The 18,772-nt window shown below is 52.2% G+C and overlaps 1 protein-coding gene and 1 long non-coding RNA gene across 5 annotated transcripts; one reads left to right on the top strand and one right to left on the bottom strand.

Annotated features, from left to right (window-relative positions):
• Positions 1–16: 16 nt before the first annotated feature.
• On the bottom strand, positions 17–11,922 carry LOC119525225. 4 transcript variants are annotated; one of them, XR_005214939.1, is made up of 3 exons: positions 11,822–11,922; positions 3,145–3,248; positions 17–2,244 (listed from the first exon to the last, which is right to left on the bottom strand). It is a non-coding gene; the product is annotated as an uncharacterized LOC119525225 (long non-coding RNA). The 4 variants fall into 4 exon arrangements; XR_005214938.1 differs by adding an exon at positions 3,705–3,794 and having other exon boundaries at positions 17–3,248; positions 11,822–11,921; XR_005214936.1 differs by having other exon boundaries at positions 17–3,248.
• Positions 11,923–11,984: 62 nt separating this feature from the next.
• Positions 11,985–15,314, top strand: LOC119525475 (cytochrome b-c1 complex subunit 10). Its single transcript, XM_037824263.1, has 3 exons — positions 11,985–12,131; positions 14,327–14,470; positions 15,154–15,314. The coding sequence occupies exons 1-2, from the start codon at positions 12,082–12,084 to the stop codon at positions 14,442–14,444; spliced, it is 168 nt and encodes a 55-aa protein (XP_037680191.1). The 5' UTR covers positions 11,985–12,081; the 3' UTR covers positions 14,445–14,470; positions 15,154–15,314.
• Positions 15,315–18,772: the final 3,458 nt, after the last annotated feature.

The following is an 18,772-nucleotide window of genomic DNA, read 5'->3' as shown; positions in this document are numbered from 1 at the left end:
TTTTTTTTTTAATGTAGAAGAAAATTAGCAGGGGTGATGCCTTCGGTCTCTTTTTTTTTAAGCTTTTTTTTTTTTGCATATATTTTGTAAGCAACAAATTTTTTGTATAAAAGTCTCGTGTCTTGCTGTTTCTGCTGTTTCTAGAGCTGAGCGTTGCGTTCCGCGAGCACTGAGAGGAGTAAAAGTTCATGTTGCCTTAGAGACCCCTGGACGGACGAGGGGACAGCTGGTGGCTGTCACGTGTTTTCGGGGCCCTGGGTGGACATGGCCCTGTGGGCCGGTCCCTGCCGTACCTCCAGGCTGTCGACCCCGAAGCAGCTGCCCAGAGCCCAGAGGCCCCCACAGCCAGTTCGCTGTGACGTCCTGCACCCAGCACCCCACAGGCTGCTCCCTCGGGGCATGTGGATCTCTCTGGAATCGGGGCTTTTGTAGCGACCAGCCTTGCATGGCGCCTGTGGCTTGCAGCCCTGGCCAGGCGGCCACCACGGAGGCCTGGTGGGTGTGGCCGCGGAGAGAGTCCCCAGGCCCTAGGACGCACTCTGGGGCATTCTCTGTTCTGCCCCCTTTTCTAGCCTCACCTCATAGGCACCGACACATCCCACCCTGGGACTGTCCTTCACTGTGACCCCTCGGCCCGAGGCGAACCAGAGGGTCGGTCTATGGGGTCAGCCCACGGGGTGGCTTCGCTTCCCTTTACCACAACTCCTCCCCTCACTGAGGCCTTGGGGATCCCCCAGGAGGCTACCCCCACCCAGCAGCTCCCCTCAGGCCTCCCCTCAAGCCCTTCCAAGCCTGGGCAGGGGCCCTCCGAGGCTGGGGACTCTCCACGTTCGCCTCTGTCCAGGCTCCAGGGAGACCCCTGACCTCTGTTAACCCCGGGGAAGGGGTGGGGGGATGGCAAAGGGCCTGTCAAGCTTCTCTGGCCTGTCTCTCTTGGGGCCTGTCTCTTGTCTTTCTTGGGGGACCCTGGCACAGGTCCCTGCCTGTTTCTCACTTATTTTAGCTCCCAGTGATCCCTGACGAGCCGCTGCAGCCCCCGAGGCCCCGGGAGCCTGGAATTGGGTGTTTTTTTTGTCTACTCGTAAATAACACCCACGACGGGGCTGACCCAGCACCAGGACGGTGCGGGGTGGCTGGGACCACGTTTTGGGGAGGATGTACTCTGAGTGCCTCAGGATGACATTTTCCAAAAAAAATCTGTTAAATAATTTTATACACGTCAAAACCGTTGGCTGGATTCTTTGGGATTTTTAAACACCCTCTTGAAGGTAGACAGACCTGTCCACAGCAGGGCTGGAGCAGCGAACATTATGGTCTCTAACAAACTTTCCACCACCCCCCGGGGTCTCCCAGCTGCTGCAACTAAGAACAAAAGGGGGGAAAAGGGCAGGGGAGGCTTGGCTGGGGCTCTGGGTGCTGGCTGGGCCCCACACGAGGGAGCTGGAGGGTGTGTGTGCACCACGTGGGGAGGCCTGGATCCTCATCCCGGAGCCACTGGCCCCACAGCTCCATGGGGACATCAGGAACCCGCAAATTATCACATCAGGAGACTGACCCCCCAGGGTGTGAAGGACGCTGGCAGTTCTTGCTTGTCTGGCACCTCGTTGGGGCACAGAATCCTGGTTATGCTTTGGGCCCCCACCCCCCAATTTCAGCCCGTCATTGTCTGGGTGGGCCACAGTCTGCCCTGTGTCCCGGGAGGCTGATGAGGGTTCACCACAGGGTTTTCTGCGAGTATCAGGAAACAGGCCACCATTCAGCAGAGGCTGCTGGAAGCTGAGGTGTCAATCAGGAGCTCCCTGGTGCTGCTGCCCGGGAGACCCCCAGGGAGCCAGGAGAGGAAGCCAGAGGAGGAGGAGCGGAGGAGGAGCCTCAAGCTCTTCCTAGACCCTTGGATCCAGCTGTGCCTGAAGCCATCAGGCAGGCCACAGAACTTTCAACTGGCAGGGGCTGGGGCCTCCCTCCCTTTTTCCTTAAGCCAGTGTTTACTGTCTGTTTATCACTCCTAAGAGCACTGTGCCTCGCGAGCTGGAGGACGTGAAGCAGCGGGGGCAGGGACAGCTCTAGAAGTTCAAGGGAAGTTAAGCAGGTACACCTCAGGAGAGGCTGGGATTCAGGAACAGCTGGATGCAGGGACCTGCAGCACCCAAAACACCCATTTGTGTCTGTGCTCACCTTTTTAGGTTGCTTTATTCTCTTGTCTGTCCTCTCTCCACCATCTTCCTCCATGAGGGTCTCTCACTCCTATGTATTTAATTCCCATCAGCAGACAGAAGCTTACTCCGGCGCTTTCTGACTCCAAGCCACCCAAACCCCAGGGCCACCAGAAAGACCTAGAAACTGTCCAACACTGCTGTAGCGTGCCCCTGGTGCCCAGGCTGTGGTCTCTAAGTGCCACGGCCAGCACCCCTTTCTACCCCCAGGCCGGGGACAAGACCAGGGGCAAGTCAGAGCCTGTGGTCCCCTGAAAACCTCAGGCTTGGCAGGCAGGGCTGGGCAGACAGACATCGCTGCCAGGGCCACCCATGAGCCTGGAGCCCCCAGGATGTCTGGATAGAACTTCCTGCCAATTCTGCCCGAGTGCCTCGGGGCTGGGCAATCAGAGTGGGCTTCCTGAAGGAGGTGGTGCTGCGGGTGGAATGCCACTCTCTGGGAACGTGTTCTCGCTCTCCCAATCCCTCACCTGTGAATCCGAGTGAGCCTGGGGCGGCAGAGAGCAGTGAGAGGGAGGGCCTGCCCAGCCCTCGCCCCCATCTTGGGGTGCATCCCTGGATGTCCACGTGTGGGGAGCTGGGGCTCCCCCTGCTGTCGGGATGAGGAGTCAAGGACTCCCTGCCCTGAAACAGTGCAAGACGATTCCTGCCGGACCTGCCAGCGCACTGCCGGCCTGGGGACAACCCTGTGGTGGGGAGAACGTTCCAGAGCTGCAGAGTGCCCCATGGGAGCTACCGGCCCCACGGGGCACACCCGACGGGTGGCTGGTCCGAATCGAGGCGCGCTAGGAGTGAGAAACACGGGCCAGACTCCGAAGACGAGGTCAACAACCGCGTGAAGTATCTCTAGCAATGTTCTATGTTGAGGACGTGTTGACGTGACAGTATTTCTGACATATGGGCTAAATCAAATATACCAAACATAACTCACCGCATCCAAATATTCTGTTCTCCTTAACAGCATTCCCCCACACTAAGCTCGTGGCTGTGACAAATGAGCTGCAGTGGCACGAGGGGCAGACGGCTCTGGACGATCTGTGATTAAAAAAAATCAATTTGCCTGTTTCTTTTTGCTTGTTTGATTGGCTGCTGGAAGATTTCAAATCGCAAGCGTGAACAGAGATCCAAGAGAGCTGAGCAGGGAGAGGCTGGGCTCTCTTCTCTCCCCGGAAAGCACTCAAGGGTCAGGCAGAAGCCATCCGCAACAGCAGGCCTGGGGCTCTGGAGAGTGGGGAGCATTCTGCACCCCCCCAGGAACGCGCGGGATGAAGAGATGGGGACGCTGTGGTGAGGGACTGTGAGTGACCCTCCAGCCCAGGCCCTGGTGCCCATGTCCCACTCTCGGGGCAGAAAGTGTCCAGCTGTCCAGTCCCTGACCTGCAGGCGGCTCTGGATTGAAAGGGCCGTGGGGGTCTGCACCCCAAGAACAGGGTGGCACAGCGATTGGCTGGCGAATGTGCACTGCTGGGACCACTGGGGGTTGAAACCCACCCTGATTGTCGGGGGTCGGCAGGGGGCTTCTCAGCACAGAGGGGAGAGGCTGCCAAGGCCGCCACCTGCTGGCAGGCGAGGAAAGCGCACCTGTCGGGAGCGGAATTAAAGGCTTTTTTAGGTGTCTTTACCTGAGCCTCCCTGGGGCCCTCTAGCTGGTGGGTCCCTGGCCCAGCCCTGGTGGGGTAATACTGGTGAACCAAGTGACAAAGAACAGCGCTAACACACACCCAGTCAAGGACAGAAGCTCTGACAAGAGAATCTGACCTTCTGAGTAAAGCCACCAAGGTAATCCGATGCCCAGATACCAGCAAAAAACCACAAACCACACCAAGAAACAGGGACATATGGCCCAGGCAAGGGAGCAAGTCAGAAAGTCAGAGGAGAAACAGAATCTGGAAAACTAATCAAAACTTTTCAAACAAATCTAAACAAATCCAACTAGATGGCTAAAGAGACCAAGGGTATTAAGAAGACAGTGGGTGAGCATAAAGAAGAATCTGAAAGCATGCAAAAAAATATAACAAGGGAACGAATGACACAACAGATGAAATAAAAAAAACACACTAGAAGGACACAACAGCAGATTTGAAGAGGCAGGAGAAAGGATCCGCACACTAGAAGACAGAACATCCAAATTTAACAGACAAAAGCACAGACAGAGAAAAGAATGGGAAACATTGCACAGGCCTCAGGGAACTGTTTGACATTTGTGTCATGGGTGTCCCAGAAGGACAAGAGAAGGGAAAGGGGCAGAAGGAATATTTGAGGAAAAAATGGCCAAGAACTTCCCAACTCCTATGAAAGGCACTGATATCCAGGTCCAAGAAGCACAATGAACCCCAAACCACCAAATCTGAAAAGGCCCACTTCAAGACACTGCTCAGAATGCCAAATGCCAAAGAGAGAGATTCTGAAAGCAGCAAGAGAAAAGAGATCCATCACATACAAGGGATGTTCAATATGACTAGTGTTGATAGCTCATCAGAAACCATGGAGGCCAGAAGGCAATGGTACGATATACTCAAAATACTGAAAGAATAAAACTGCCGGCCAAGAATTCACTATCCAGCAAAACTCTGTCCTGCTAAAATGAGGGGGAGTTTAAGGCACTCACAGATAAGCCGAAGCTGAGACAACACGTTAACGAGAGGCCTGCCCTACAAGAAATACGAAGGGAGTTCTGTAGGCTGAAAGGAAAGGACAGGAGACAGAGGCTTGGAGGAGAGTGTAGAAATGAAGACTACCGAAAAGAGTAACTAAAGAGGTAAAAAGAGAGACGAACGTAAGATATGACATATAAAAACCAAAGGAAAAAATGGTTGAAGTAAAAACTGCCTTTTGAGTAATCACATTGAATGTTAATGGATTAAACTACCCAGTCAAAAGACACAGACTGGCAGAATGGAGGAAAAAAGAAAAATGAGCTATTTGTATCAGTCTACAAGAGACTCACCTCAGACCCAAGGATAAAAATAGGTTGGAAGTGAAAGGCTGGAAAAAGATATTCCATGCAAACAGTATCCGAAGAGGAGGGGGAAAAAAAAAAAAAAAGCTGGGGTAGCTATACTAATATTAGAAAAAAACAGACTTTAAATACAAAGCTGTTTTAAGAGTCAAAGAGAAATATTATGTATTAATGAAAGTGGCAATCTACCAAGAAGAAATAACAATCATAAATATATATGTGCCTCAAAAGACATGAGGAAAACACTGCAAAACTGAAGGGAGAAGTAGACGTCTCTACAATAAGAGCTGGAGGCTTCAGTACACCACCCACATCAACAGGTAGGACATGTAGTCAGAGCTCAACAAACAACTTAGTAAAACGATAAACGAACTAGACCTAACAGACACATACAGATCACTCCACCAGGACAGCACATTCTTCTCAAGTGCTCATGGATCATTCTCCAGGACAGACCACATGCTGGCTCACAAAACTAGTCTTAATAAATTAAAAAAACTGAAGTTATGCAAAGCACTTTCTCTGATCATAATGGAATGAAGCTGGAAGTTAACAACAGGCAGAGGACTGGAAAATTCATAAATATATGGAGGTTAAACAACATGCTCTTAAACAATCAGTGGGTCAAAGAGATTGCAAGAGAAATCAGTAAATATCATGAGATGAATGAAAATGAGAACACAACATATCGAAACTTACAGGGACATCATCAACATGGCGATGTAAAACATCCTCTGAAAAACCCTCCCCAGAGATTTGGTGAAAAAAAGCACAAACTCACTTGCTTAGAACCCTGGAGGAAGGCACAGATGGGAGAAGGATCCCACAAATGCTGGATCGAAGGAAGAGGAAGTACCCGGTGGGAAACCTCTGTCCGCCCGCCCCGTCCTCTCCCCTCCCCGACTTGGCCCACGCAGCTCGGGAAGTGCCCACAGAGGCAGCGGCCGGGTCCTCCCACCTCCACCGGGGACACAGACTAAAATCTCCCAGGGCAGTGAGACAGAGCCCACCCACAGCCAGACACCGAGACCCCAGCCCACGGGGACCCATGGTGGGACTCAAGCCCCAGGGGGAGGGCGGAACACGAAGAGTGGAAGGACAGGGAGGGAAAGATTCGACCAGGCAGCAGGCAGAGCCTACCCAAATCCACTGTTTGGGGACCCGGGGGGCAGGGAGGGCAGGTCAGCTCCCAGGTCAGTGCAGGAAATGGGGACAGAGACGGCGATTCCGGCCACGGCTCCCAGCACTCACCCCCCACCCTCGAGGGGAGCAGCAGTGGGGGGCCCGATCCCCAATGGGACGGACGCGGGGTCCCCCCGAGAACAGAGGGGACTCGGCCTCACTCTCAGCCGGACTTTGGCCACAGTGAGGGCCCTGGGACCCCAGTTTCAGCCCCGCCGGGTCAGACGCAGCCTGGGCTCCAGGAGGTGACTCAGCCCCAACCAGTCAGAGGCTGCCTGGGCTCCAGGAGGCAAACAGCTTCCGAGACAATTAAGTCACCCAAGCGCGCCATCTGCTGGGCAGGCCGGGAAGTGCAGGAACACGGCTCCTCGGAGCCTCTCCAGACCCTGCCCCAGGCCCACTGGAGCCGCCTGCACCCCTGCACGGGAACCCCGCCCTGCTTTGGCTGAGAAACACGGACCCAATTCTCAAAGCAGGGCCCCAGTACAAACCCAGGCAACAACTAAACCGCAGACGAGAGAGACTGACATTCAGAATAGAACCATCAGATGATTTTATGGTATGTCAATGTATGTCAATAAAATTGCTTTAAAAAAGGAAAAAACTCATCAAGATGATCAGATGACCAGATATCAGCAAAAAAATCACAAGGCACACTAAAACACAGGAAGATATGGCCCAGTCAAAGGACATATTAAAAAGTCAGATGAGACACAGAATTTGGAACTAATCAAAGACGTTCAAAAAAAATCTCCTAAACAAATTCAATGAGATGGCTAAAGAGATAAAGGATATTTAGAAGACACTACGCTATTTGGTGCAATATAGATACATATATATATATATATAATTTGGTGCAAAAATCTGTATTTTCTAGTAGCACACTATGTGATTTAACTTGTACGGTCAGTTTATTCAAACACCAATTACATGGAAGCTTGAATGCGGGTGAGATCTGGTTGGTTTGTATAGGTTAAGGTTAGTGTAAAGCCCTGATACATCGCAGAGCAATTTGGGCAGAGAATAAAAAAAGTATTTGTAAAACCCCCTTGAGGGACTGGGAAAAAAGGTGGAAATATTAAACTTCCCCACCTGGGGAATTCCTGATGTTCCCACAAGCACTGGGGACTTCCAGTTTCAAAGGCCGAGCCCTCTGTCTTGGGGCTTGCTCTTATGAAGCTTGTTACTGCGAAGGAGAGGGTAAGCCTACCTATAACTGTGCCTAAGAGTCTCCCCCTGAGTACCTCTTTTGTTGCTCAGATGTGGCCTCTCTCTAAGCCAACTCTGCAGGTGAACTCACTGCCCTCCCCCTACGTGGGATCTGATTCCCAGTGGCGTAAATCTCCCTGGCAACACAGGATACGACTTCAGGGGAGGAATCTGGACCCGGCATCATGGGATTGAGAACGTCTTCTTGACCAAAAGGGGGATGCAAAATGAAATGAAATAGTTTCAGTGGCTGAGAGATTTCAAATGGAGTCGAGAGGTCACTCTGGTGAACATTCTTATGCACTATATAGATAACCCTTTTTAGGTTTTAGTGTATTAGAACAGCTAGAAGCAAATACCTGAAAAAACTATCAAACTCCAACAGTAGCCTTGACTCTTGAAGATGATTGTGTAACTATGTAGCTTACAAGGGGTGACAGTGTGACTGTGAAAACCTGTAGATCACACTCCCTTTATCCAGTGTACGGATGGGTGAGTAGAAAAATGGGGACAAAACCTAAATGAAAAATAGGGTGGGGGTGGGGTGATCTGGGTGGTGTTCTTTACTTTTATTTTTTATTTTTATTTTTACTTTTTCTGGTATAAGAAAAATATCCAAAAATAGATTGGGGTTGATGCATGCAAACTATATGATGGTACTGTGAACAGGTGATTGTACACCACAGATGACTGTATGATATATGAATATATCTCAATAAAACTGAATTTAAAAAATGATCAAAAGAATAGCACTGCGTGGCATACAAAAAATAAATGAAATTCAAATTTCAGAGTCGGTAAGTCAAATGTTTTTGGAATAAAGCCATGCCCAATTTGTTTATGTACCTTCTATGTCTGCTGTTTTCTTTGTTGATTATTAAACCTTATTTTGAAACACTGTCAAACTTACAGGACACTTGCAAAAATAATAAAGAACTCTTGGTGACAGAAGTGAAACACCAATTGTATTCTTGAATCTATCCATCCATCCATCTATCCATCCATTCATGACCAATCTAAGTATTCACCCACCTACCCATCTAGTCAATCATCCATCCGTCTCTCTGGGTGGCTTTTGAGCTACAAGAGCTGAGCTGAGGACTCCTGACAGACTCCATCAGGCCTGCAAAACCAAAAATAAATACGTCTGGCCCTTTATGGAGGGTTTGCTGATCCCGTTATAGAAGCCTGCTTGGTTGTTAGGCCTGACGCGTCATGTCTGCAGCTTACTTGGAAATGGTCCAGCATAATACACTAAAAATTAGGTGATAAAAATAAATTGGTCAAAATGTTAGCATCTACTGAAGCTGGAGATGGGTGTTTGTATATGCGTCCTTTCTCTTTTTCTATAGTTTTGGAAGTTTTTATAAAAAAACATAAAAAAACATTAGCAGAAGAAAACGGGACAATCATGGAAGCCGAGTCCTCGGCTCGTGCCCTGCCTCCTCAGCCGCAGCTGAGCACCTCACTTTGAAGCTTGCCTTGGTTGACGGAGGCTCGTCCTGATCTAAGTTTTTCCAAGATGGGTTAGCCATTGGTTACTATGTGGGGCTCTTGCACGTTTGAGAATTCTCTTTGGTTGCCTGTGCTTACGCATGATGACAAAACTACTGAGAGCTTTTTCCCGAAGGATCTTTGGCACCTTGGCCCAGCTGTGGGTGGCTGGCCTGATGTTAACTTCCTGTTTCCAGGTGACTGAAGGATTGTAACGGGGCATGGGGGGTGGCGGGTGGGGAAGGACTAGGTTGGGGCTGCCTCCTGGCTCAGCACCCCTGGATCCAGTGAGGCAGCCCAGGTGTCCAACTGGTACAAGATTCCAGCCTGCATGGCCTCAGGGGTACCTTTAGGTGCCCCTCCACCTCGATTTCTGTGGTGGTGTGAGGTTTTGAATCCTTCTGGGTCTGGTCAGGTGTGAGAGCGAAAGTTTTAGCAAGGAGAAGGCGGGATGTGTGTGACACCAGGCTCATTTAAAAATATCTTTTAAAATTGTTTTTGGGCCCCATTACAACAGCTAAAATTAAAAAAAATGACAGTAACAAGTGTTGGTGAGGATGGGGAGAAACTGGAACCCTCATGCACTACGAGTGGTCATGTAAAATGGTGCCGCTACTGTGGGAATCGGTCTGCGAGTTCATCAAAAGGGGAAACGTGGAGTCACCTATGACTGGGCAATTCCACTCCTGGCTGGAAACAAATGAAAACAGGTGCATATTGAAATCTGTACACAAATGCTCATAGCAGCATGATTCATAATAGCCCAAAGGAGAAAGATCCCAAGTGTCCATCAATGGATGAATGAAAAACAAAATGTGGTCCATCCACACAATGGTATATTATTCAGACATAAAAAGGAATGAAAATCTGATACATGCAACAACACGGATCAACCTTGAAAACATGCTCAGTGAAAGAAGCCAGACACAAAACAACAAATATTGTACAACTGCATTTACATGAAACATCCAGAACAGGCAAATGCATAGAAACAGAAAGTGGTTTAGTGGTTGCCAGGGTTTCTTTTTGGATGGACAAAAATGTCCTAAAATCGACAGTCATTTGGCTGTATAACTCTGTGAATATACTAAAAAACACTAAATTGTGTACTTTAAAAGCGTGAATCACTTTGGGAGGTGGGTTGCATGATTGCCAAATAAACACATGCATGTCAAAACTTAAAACAGATTATGTGAAACTTAAAAAATAGCAAGCGCAAGTCCTGTGTTATCGCAACACCTGGAAATCCTACTCAGGGGTTGGTGGGTATTGTTTATGTAGATAATGCCACTTTTGTTCTTTCACACAAACTGGATGACACTGTATATCCACTGCAACTTCTTTTCTGCAGTTAGCATTATTTTATACCCATACTGGTCCTGTTACATGGTCCCACTTTGTCCCTTTACGGGGTTGCGTAGTGTTCCCTCACACAAACGAAACCTAATCTATTCAAACACTTGCAAATCACATGGGTTGATTCCTCTCCTGTGATTTTACAATCAGGCTGCCTTCGATCCCTCAGACACTCATGTGGATATTTCTGCAGGAAAAAAAAATGCCCTGGAAGCGGCACTGCTCAAAGGTGAGAGGTGAACCCAGTCTTCACCCTGTGCCTGCGCCAGCCCCAGCAATGTTTTTGGGATGTTCTTCTTTTATCCATTGATTTGAAACGCTGCCCTGGGTGCATTCGGAATCCTCACATCCCTTAGACTTTCTATCCTGCTCTGTATTTTGGTTTGTACTGCTCTCCTATTTTAATTCTGGGAGATTTAGACTACATTTTATGATGTAGTCAGGCAAGTTTCTCACTTTGTTCTTCCAGATGATATTTAATTTAAAACTAACATTTAAGTCCCCCCACCCCATAGCCTCTCTGGCGGTTTCTGCCAACAGTACATTTAGTTTACAGACTGATTTAAGGCGAACTGAGGCAGGAAGGAGGTCCCTTCCTGTTCAAGCCCCAGAGCAGTGAGGAACAGAGCCACGGCCAGGCCAAGCACCCACCTGGGCTGAGGTTCCCCTTCACCGAGCGCATCCCCGTCTCCTGCATTGTGGGGACCCAGCCCCGCCCCCATAATGATAATGAGTTACTGCAGGGAGCCAACTCCTTGACAGGGGCAGCCTTCAAAGGTCTCAGACCTCCCCGAGGGGGAAAGAACCGACAAATGGTAGTGTAAACAAAGCATCACAACTCCCCTCCACCATCACTATTGATAAATCTTCACACCCTGTGTCAGAAGACCCTGTTCTCACGCCCTATGGAATGTCCTAAGCCTTATAAACCGCCCCTGGAGACCCCCCCACACACACACACCGCTCTCTGCGAAGCGCTAATTTTCATTTTCCCCAACCTGCCGCCACCGTGGGACCATCTCCTGTTCATAAGTCCTAATTAGACTATCTAGCTCCGTGCCCAGCGTGTTCTTAGGGCGGTGCCGTCGTGCCCACCCAAGCCCTTCAAAATCTGGCTTGGAACATGCATATTGTGAAGTTTATACAACAGCCGCAGGAAGTAGGTGTCACTAAGCCCCTTTCACAGGTGCGCAAACAGGCTCAGAGAAGCTCTGCAACTTGCCCAAGGCCGCACAGCGAGTGGGCAACAACTCCCGACTCCTCCAGAAGGGGGTTCAAGCCCCGGCCCTTCCCCTCTGTGCGACTCTGGGCAAGTCCCTTCCCCGTTTCCCCAATTGAAAAGTAACTATAATAATGTTCTGGTAACGACAGGTGCACAAGGCGACCCGCCAAACGCTCCGGGCCATACTTGCGCGCAGCCGGGGTCCACTCCGACCGCCCGAGCCGAGGGACGAAACCCAGCTCAGCTCCTCACTCGACTTTGCCCGCGTCCGTCGACGATTTCCGAGCCTCCCCCGGAAGTAATCGCCACTGTGTTCCGGTTTTGCGCGCGCATCGGCCGCGGGCGCGGGGCCCTCCTATGCACCTGCGCGCTGCGGTCGCGCCTGCGCAGAGCGACCGCGGCAGGCCGGGACCGGGGTGACCCTGAGGGCTGCGCAGCGCGCCGAGATGCTGACCAGGTTCCTGGGCCCGCGCTACCGGGAGCTGGCGAGGAACTGGTGAGCAGCGGCGCCCCGCGCCCCCCATCAGTGCGCGGACCCCCGCGTCGCGCCTGTATCGCGCCGGGTCCGCGATGGGGAAACTGAGGCTCAGGGAACGGCGGCCACACTCGGGTCCGTCCAGCCGCTTCCACCCCCGGGTCGCCGCCGCCTCTCCGAGCCTCCGTTTGCCCGTCTCCACCTGGGGATCACCGCGATCCCCCTCACGGCGCCCACCGGGGCGAGCCCGGCTTCCTCCCGGCCGCCCCCGAGTTCCCGGGCCGCGCGCCTCCCGGCTCCTCCCTCGGCTCGGCCGCCCGGGCCTGAGAGGGAACCTGGTGATGCCCGGCTTGCTGTTTCCTTTTTTCGTGATTCCTAGCAAGGAGAGTGAGGTCGACAGGTGCACCCGTCCCGGGCCCACGTGGGCGGCTGGAAAGGTTAGGGTGACTCCGCCCCTCTGCTGACCCCTCTGGGAGCCGGGATTGGGGTGACCTCACATGGGATCCCGGGCTGGGGCTGCTCGCAGGGAGTGTCTGGTGTCCACCAGTTGGGGTGCCAAGAAGTAAGCTTGTGTTCCAACGTTAGAAGACACTTCCTCTGCCCCAGACAGGGAGGGAGAAGTTGGGTGGGGGTGGGGGGCAGCTGGATAGTGGAGCTGGCCGGGACATTCCAGATGGAAACTCATGATGGCATCTTACAGCTGGGGCAGCCCCAGCTTGAGACTGGGAACCAGGAGGTCTTGGGGCCTTGCAGCAGCGGCTGTGGGGTGAAGTGCAGGCTCTCCCACTGCCAGCTCGGGGTTGCCCGGGCATGGTTGGTTTGTGATCTTCCGCACTCGGACAGAGCAGTAAGCACCCCTTGTCCATGCTTCCATTCAGTCAGAAGGCATGTGGGAGGAAAGATTCCGGCTCTGTTCGTGACTTGTCCCCCAGAGCCAGGCTTTGACAGCAGCGGGAATCCCTGACCCTGCTGAGGATGAAGCTGAGTTGTATGGGTGGTGAAGGGGAGCCTGGCCTGGGCTCGGAGCAAGGGGCAACTTGTGGTAGGGTGGGAGGGGTTGTTCATCACCCCCAGGCAGATGTGGAAACGAGCCCTTCCACCTCCTCAGTAAACCCAGCTGATTGGAACCCAGGTTCAAATTCTGACCCTGCACTGGCCAGCAGTGGAACCTGTAATGGCTATCTATTGCTGCATAACAAGCGATCCCAGAATTTAGCAGCCTAAAACAACAAGCATTCATGAGCTCCAAGTTTCCGTAGGTCAAGGATTCAGGCATAGCCTGGCTGGGTCCTCCGCTCAGGGCTTCCCAAAACAGCTGCAGTCCAGCTGTCAGCCGGGACTGCGGGCTCACCCATGAGGCTCTTGGCAGGATTTGCTGCCTGGAGGCCACCTCAATTCTCTGCTCACAGCGTGGTAGCCGGCTGCCCCAGAGCCAGCAAGCACGCCCACGAAGGAAGCCACTGCCCTTTTGTAGCCTAATCTGAGAAGTGACATCCCATCATTTGTGCGTACTCCATTCATTTACAGCGAGTCAGGATGTCCTGCTCGTCCTCGAGGGCAGGGGGGTACACAAGGCCATGAACAACAGGAGGGGGGTCCTTGGGGCCACCCTAGAGGCTGCCGACCCAGGACCCACGTGGTACAGTGGGTCACAGCATGTACTTGGAGCCTGGGGCCTTGGTCCTCAGCCAGGCGCCTCCCTCCCTGTGCCTCAGTGTCCTCATCTGTAAAACAGGGACACTAATAATCTCATGCAGCTCCCTCAGTCCTGGGGCTGTTGCAGACATGAAAGCATTATTGTACCCCATAGACAACAATGCCTGACGTTCGAACACTAGCTATCATCACAGTGGTTTACAAGTTTGGTTGCTTTTTGTAGCAGAACGCCTCAAAGAGCACCTTAGGCAGAACTCCAACATGTGAGCAGAGCGGAGTAGACTTGTGTTGGATGTGACAGCCTCGGGGCCACTCCTGGCGCACTTGTGAGCCCGGCGACCCTGTTCCGAGCCCCAGTTCCCCGGTGGGCTGGCGGCAGGGGCAGGTTGCGTACCAGTTTCGAGCTCCAGCATCCTCTGCCTTGCACCCACAGCTCTGGGCAGGCATTGAGCACATGGGGGGAGGGGGCGCCTGGCAAACGGGAGCTTAAGATTGGGGACAACCAGATGTGGGGGGCAGGAGGGGCTTCTCAGAGCTCACGTCCCGCCTTTCTCTTGCAGGATGCCCACGGTGGGCATGTGGAGCGCGGTGGGTGCCGTGGGGCTGGTGTGGGCCACGGACTGGCGGCTGGTCCTGGACTGGGTGCCTTACATCAACGGCAAGTTTAAGAAGGAGTAGCTGACCGCCTGCTGTGGTTCTGTTTGGTAAGGTACCGCAGCCTCGGGGCAAACCATGGGATTCCTGCCTGGCAGAGGGGTGGCTCTCCACGAGTCGGGTTCTCAGGGCTTCTGGAGCATCCTGCTTGGGGGCAGAGCTCCGGAACAGCTTTCCACTTGCCTCCCAGCCCCACTGCTGCTTGGCTTGTGTGCTGCAGAGTAGGCAGTGCCCCTCGGTGCCATCTGTCCCGGTTCCCATCCATCCATGGAAGCTGACTGGTCACCTTGCCCCCTGCACACTGTCTGAGTCTGCGCCCCAGCCCGGGGCAGCACAGGGGTACCCCACTTTCAGACACAACTGCTGGCCTCACCGGCTGGGCCGCCCAATCTGCCAGCCATGTCCGAAACACTTTGCCATGTCCTAAACACTTTGCTTGTGGAATTAGCTCATCAGCCCACGTGACGGTCCTGCTTGGGGAGGGATGCGTGCCCCCGTCTCACAGGGGGAGCTGAGACCCAGGCCCCACAGCTCCCAAGGGCAGAGCCGGCTTTCACCCTGGGCCAGCTGCTGCCCGTCGGTTGCTCCGCCAGCAGATCAGTGAGCCTGCAGCCTCTGCCATTTTGACAGCTCTGACGGGCTGGTGTCCCCGGGCCACCTCACTCCCTGGTCACACAGCCGGCCATGTGTGGGAGGGATGGTGCCCTCACCCTGCCCTGTCACCCCCTTCCAGGTCTCTTGTGGAGACGGCTCCTCCCATCTCAGCACCTGGAACAACTCACGCCATCGGGACGGATGTCTGGGAAACCCACAAGCTCCCTAAGACTGTTATGTTTCTGAAAGTAACATAGACGTGTGGATGCATACGGCATTAAACCCCACTCTGAAACCTGCCGTGCCTGGCTGCTGGTCGTGCTCACAGCCCCTGAACGCAAGTATAGGCTGGGTGCCTTGGGTGAGTCAGCGGTCCTTTCAGAGCCAAAATTTTGCGAATTTTGGAGAGTTTTCCAGTAACTTGTAGAGATTCTTTAATCATTCAGAATGTGTACTGGGTAACACGTGCACACTGCATTCGACTGCCTTCTGCTGCGTTCACAAGCTGTTCCTCAATTCCTGCCTTGAAACAAGCACTTCTTATTTCACAGCCACTGTGAACCAGGAGCTTGGGATCGGTTGGCTGGTGGTTCTAGCACAGGGTTTGCCCTGAGGGTGCAGCCAAGACCTGCACCGGGGCTACATTGGCTGAAGGCTCGAGGGGAGCAGGGGACCCCCAGAGCACTGCCTGAGTCTCCCCCAGGGCGAGTGATCCAAGGGACAGCGTGGGAAAACCCCTGTACCATCTATGCCCTGCCCTCAGGTCACGCTCCGTCACTTCCTCCACATCCTGTCCATTAGAAACAAGCCGCTGTGCACAGGCCACACCTAATGGGAGGCAAATTACGCTCCCGTGTTTGAAGGGAGGGATGTCACAAAACCTGCTGACACTTTAAACCATCCCGCGAGAGTACAAAAATGAACAGGCGCTAAGGGGTATGAGGTGGGTCTCAACTGCCTGAGGCTGCAAAGTTCCCCACACCAGTTGGCACAAAACAACAGGGCTAGACTGTCGTAACTTGAGGTCAGGAAGCCGAGACTGGGGGGTCGGTGGCTGCACCCCTGCGAGGGGAGGAGCCTTCCTTGTCCCCCCTGGCTGCTGCCTCTGGGGGCAGCCAGCCTTGGTGTCCTTGGCTTGTGGACACATCACTCCGGTCTCTGCCACCATTGTCACATTCTCCCCTTATGTCCAACTTCCAGCTGGGCCTCATCTTAACTACCCACATCTCTGAGACCCTGTTTCCAGATAAGGCGCCATCCACAGGGCCAGGCCGTTGGCACTTGACCGTGTCTTGGGGGCCAGCAGCCAACCACTGACGTAAAAAACCAGCTTCCCTCCCTGGGGCCCCTCTTGCCAAGTTCTTGCGAATTCAAGTAGCAACACTCGATGTGTGTATAAGCACGTTTGTGAAAACAGATAATTTAACATGGGGTGGCGTTTGCAACCCACAGTTACGTGCATGCTTCACAGACTGTTTCCTGGGGTCAGCTCACTTCAGTAAACACGGGACCTCATTTGTGAAGAGGTTGCCTAGCATTGCAACATGAACTAACCTGCTACGGAAGGACATCCATTTGCTGGCGTTTACTATTACAGTGACGTCCTGGTACTTCAGGGTCCACACCTACGTGAATACATCTGTCAGATAAATACCCGGAGGTGGAATGGTGAGATAAACGAGTTACTCTTAAAGTTTTTAAAGAATGTCTAACTCACAGCAGGACACGAGGACTCCTCTCCCAGCTTCCTGCGGTCAGCGCCTGCCGTTCTTATTACTTCCACTTTGCATCTGGGCTGCCAGGGCCGTTTGGCGCCATGTCGGCTCCTGAAGCAAAAGGAGCAGCTCCCTTTATGCAGGTTTCTATGCTGTTTTTTAAATGACTGATGGTTTTAATGAAAATATTATAGCTAAGTTTGCTTCCATTAAAACTGGAAAAGTAATATTCTAATAAACTCTGGGGTATAAGTCAAATAGTTAATTCAAATGAGACACCACTTCACGCCCACTGGAACGGCCATTATTTTTAAAAATGGAAAATAAGCACTGGCGAGGATGGAGAGGTAGGAGGCCTTGTGTGTTGCTGGCGGAAACGGTGCAGTGTGGTGGAGAACAGTTTGGCAGTTCCTCAGCACGTTAAGTATAGAATCGCCATATGACCCGGCAATCCCATTTCTGGGTCAGACCCAGAAGCATGGAAAGCAGAGAATGGAACAGATCACTGTACACCATGTCATCGCAGCATTATTCAGTTCCCGAAAGGTGGAAACAGCTCAAACGTCCATCAACCTGTGAAGGTGGTTTACTTGCCCTGTGGGGTATTATTCAACCAAAAAAGAAAAAGGCAGTTCCAATACACATGGGTGGACTTTGCAACGTGACGCTGAGTAAAAGACGTGAGGCACAAAAGTACAAATATTTTATGACTGCACGTATATGAAATAACTGGAATAGGTAAGTTCACAGAGATGGAGATAAAAAGTAGATTATCGGCTACCAGGGGCTGCGGCAGGGAATGGGGCACAGATGCTGCTTGGGGTGATGAACAAGTCTTGGTGATGGGTGGAGGTGACTAGTATCATGAATTGTGTACTTGAAAGTGGTTAGAATGGGAAATTTCATGTTTATATATTGCCATGATTTAAAAAAAAAAAGAAAACAAAAGTCCAGGGTTAAAAAATGAGTTTTAATATACCTACTTTTCAATATTTTAATACTTTTTAGACTAACATTCTGGGAAAAAACTCAGCCACTAAAAAATACATAAAATGTATAGAGGAGCACGTTCATCCTTTTGATTCAGCACTGCATGATCATGATCTTGCCTTTATTTAGTATTTTGATATTTTCTTCATCATGGACTTTTGGCATGTTGATTTCTTTAAAAGCTTGCACTGAAGAATCCAGTCAGCTTTCTGGAGCAGTCTTCTGTTGTGTGCTCTGCCCAAGTCCCAGCCTGGTTCACTCTGCAGTACTTCAAGGAAATCCTAAACATCCTGTTCTTTCACTCCTAAGTACCTCAGCACGCTTCTCAAAAATGTTTTTGCACAACTACAATGCCACAATGCCACCTGACACAACTAACAGTAATTCCCTAATATCCCCCACTATTCGTCCAGCCAGGATTCCGATTTCCCTGGATATGTGGAAAGCCTTTCAACCCTTGGACTGTCCACTTCGGTCCCGCTGAGGTCTGCTGGGTGTTGGTGGCTGTGCACAAGAGCAGGCCCCAGCCACTGTCCTCGGAACGGTCGGTCCCTGGCCAGGGTCTAGGGACTTGGATGCCAGGTGGGCTCCCACCGCGCTGGCCAATGAGGGGGCTCCCTGCACCTCGACTGTCTGCGTGAACGATGTGCTTTATGCCGACTGGACACTGGCTCTCCTTTGGGGTCTGGATTTGGGTCCGTGCCGGGCAGAGGGGCCCATGTCACCAGCTCCAGTAAAAACCCTGGGCGCAGGGTCTCTAACGAGCTTCCCCGGGAGCCGGTGTCTCCTGTGTTGTCACCACTCACTGCGGGGGAATTAGGTGCATTCTGTGTGACTGCACGGGGAGAGGATTCTGGAAGCTTCCGCCCGTCCTCCCTGGACTTGGTCCCACGTGCTTGTTCCTTTGCTGCCTGTGCTCTGGGTCCTTCTGCTGATAAACCACGGCCGTGAGGATGACTGTGTGTGTGCCAAGCCCTGGGGTCCTCCCAGCGAATCCCCAAATCTGGTGGTGGACTTGGGGATCCCCTTACCCAGGGAGCTTAATACCCTTTC

The sequence above is a fragment of the Choloepus didactylus genome, assembly GCF_015220235.1.
Source record: "Choloepus didactylus isolate mChoDid1 chromosome 25 unlocalized genomic scaffold, mChoDid1.pri SUPER_25_unloc1, whole genome shotgun sequence".
Taxonomy (NCBI): Eukaryota; Metazoa; Chordata; class Mammalia; order Pilosa; family Megalonychidae; genus Choloepus; species Choloepus didactylus.
Note: the sequence above shows the minus strand (reverse complement) of the source record. Positions and strands in the feature narration are given on the sequence as shown.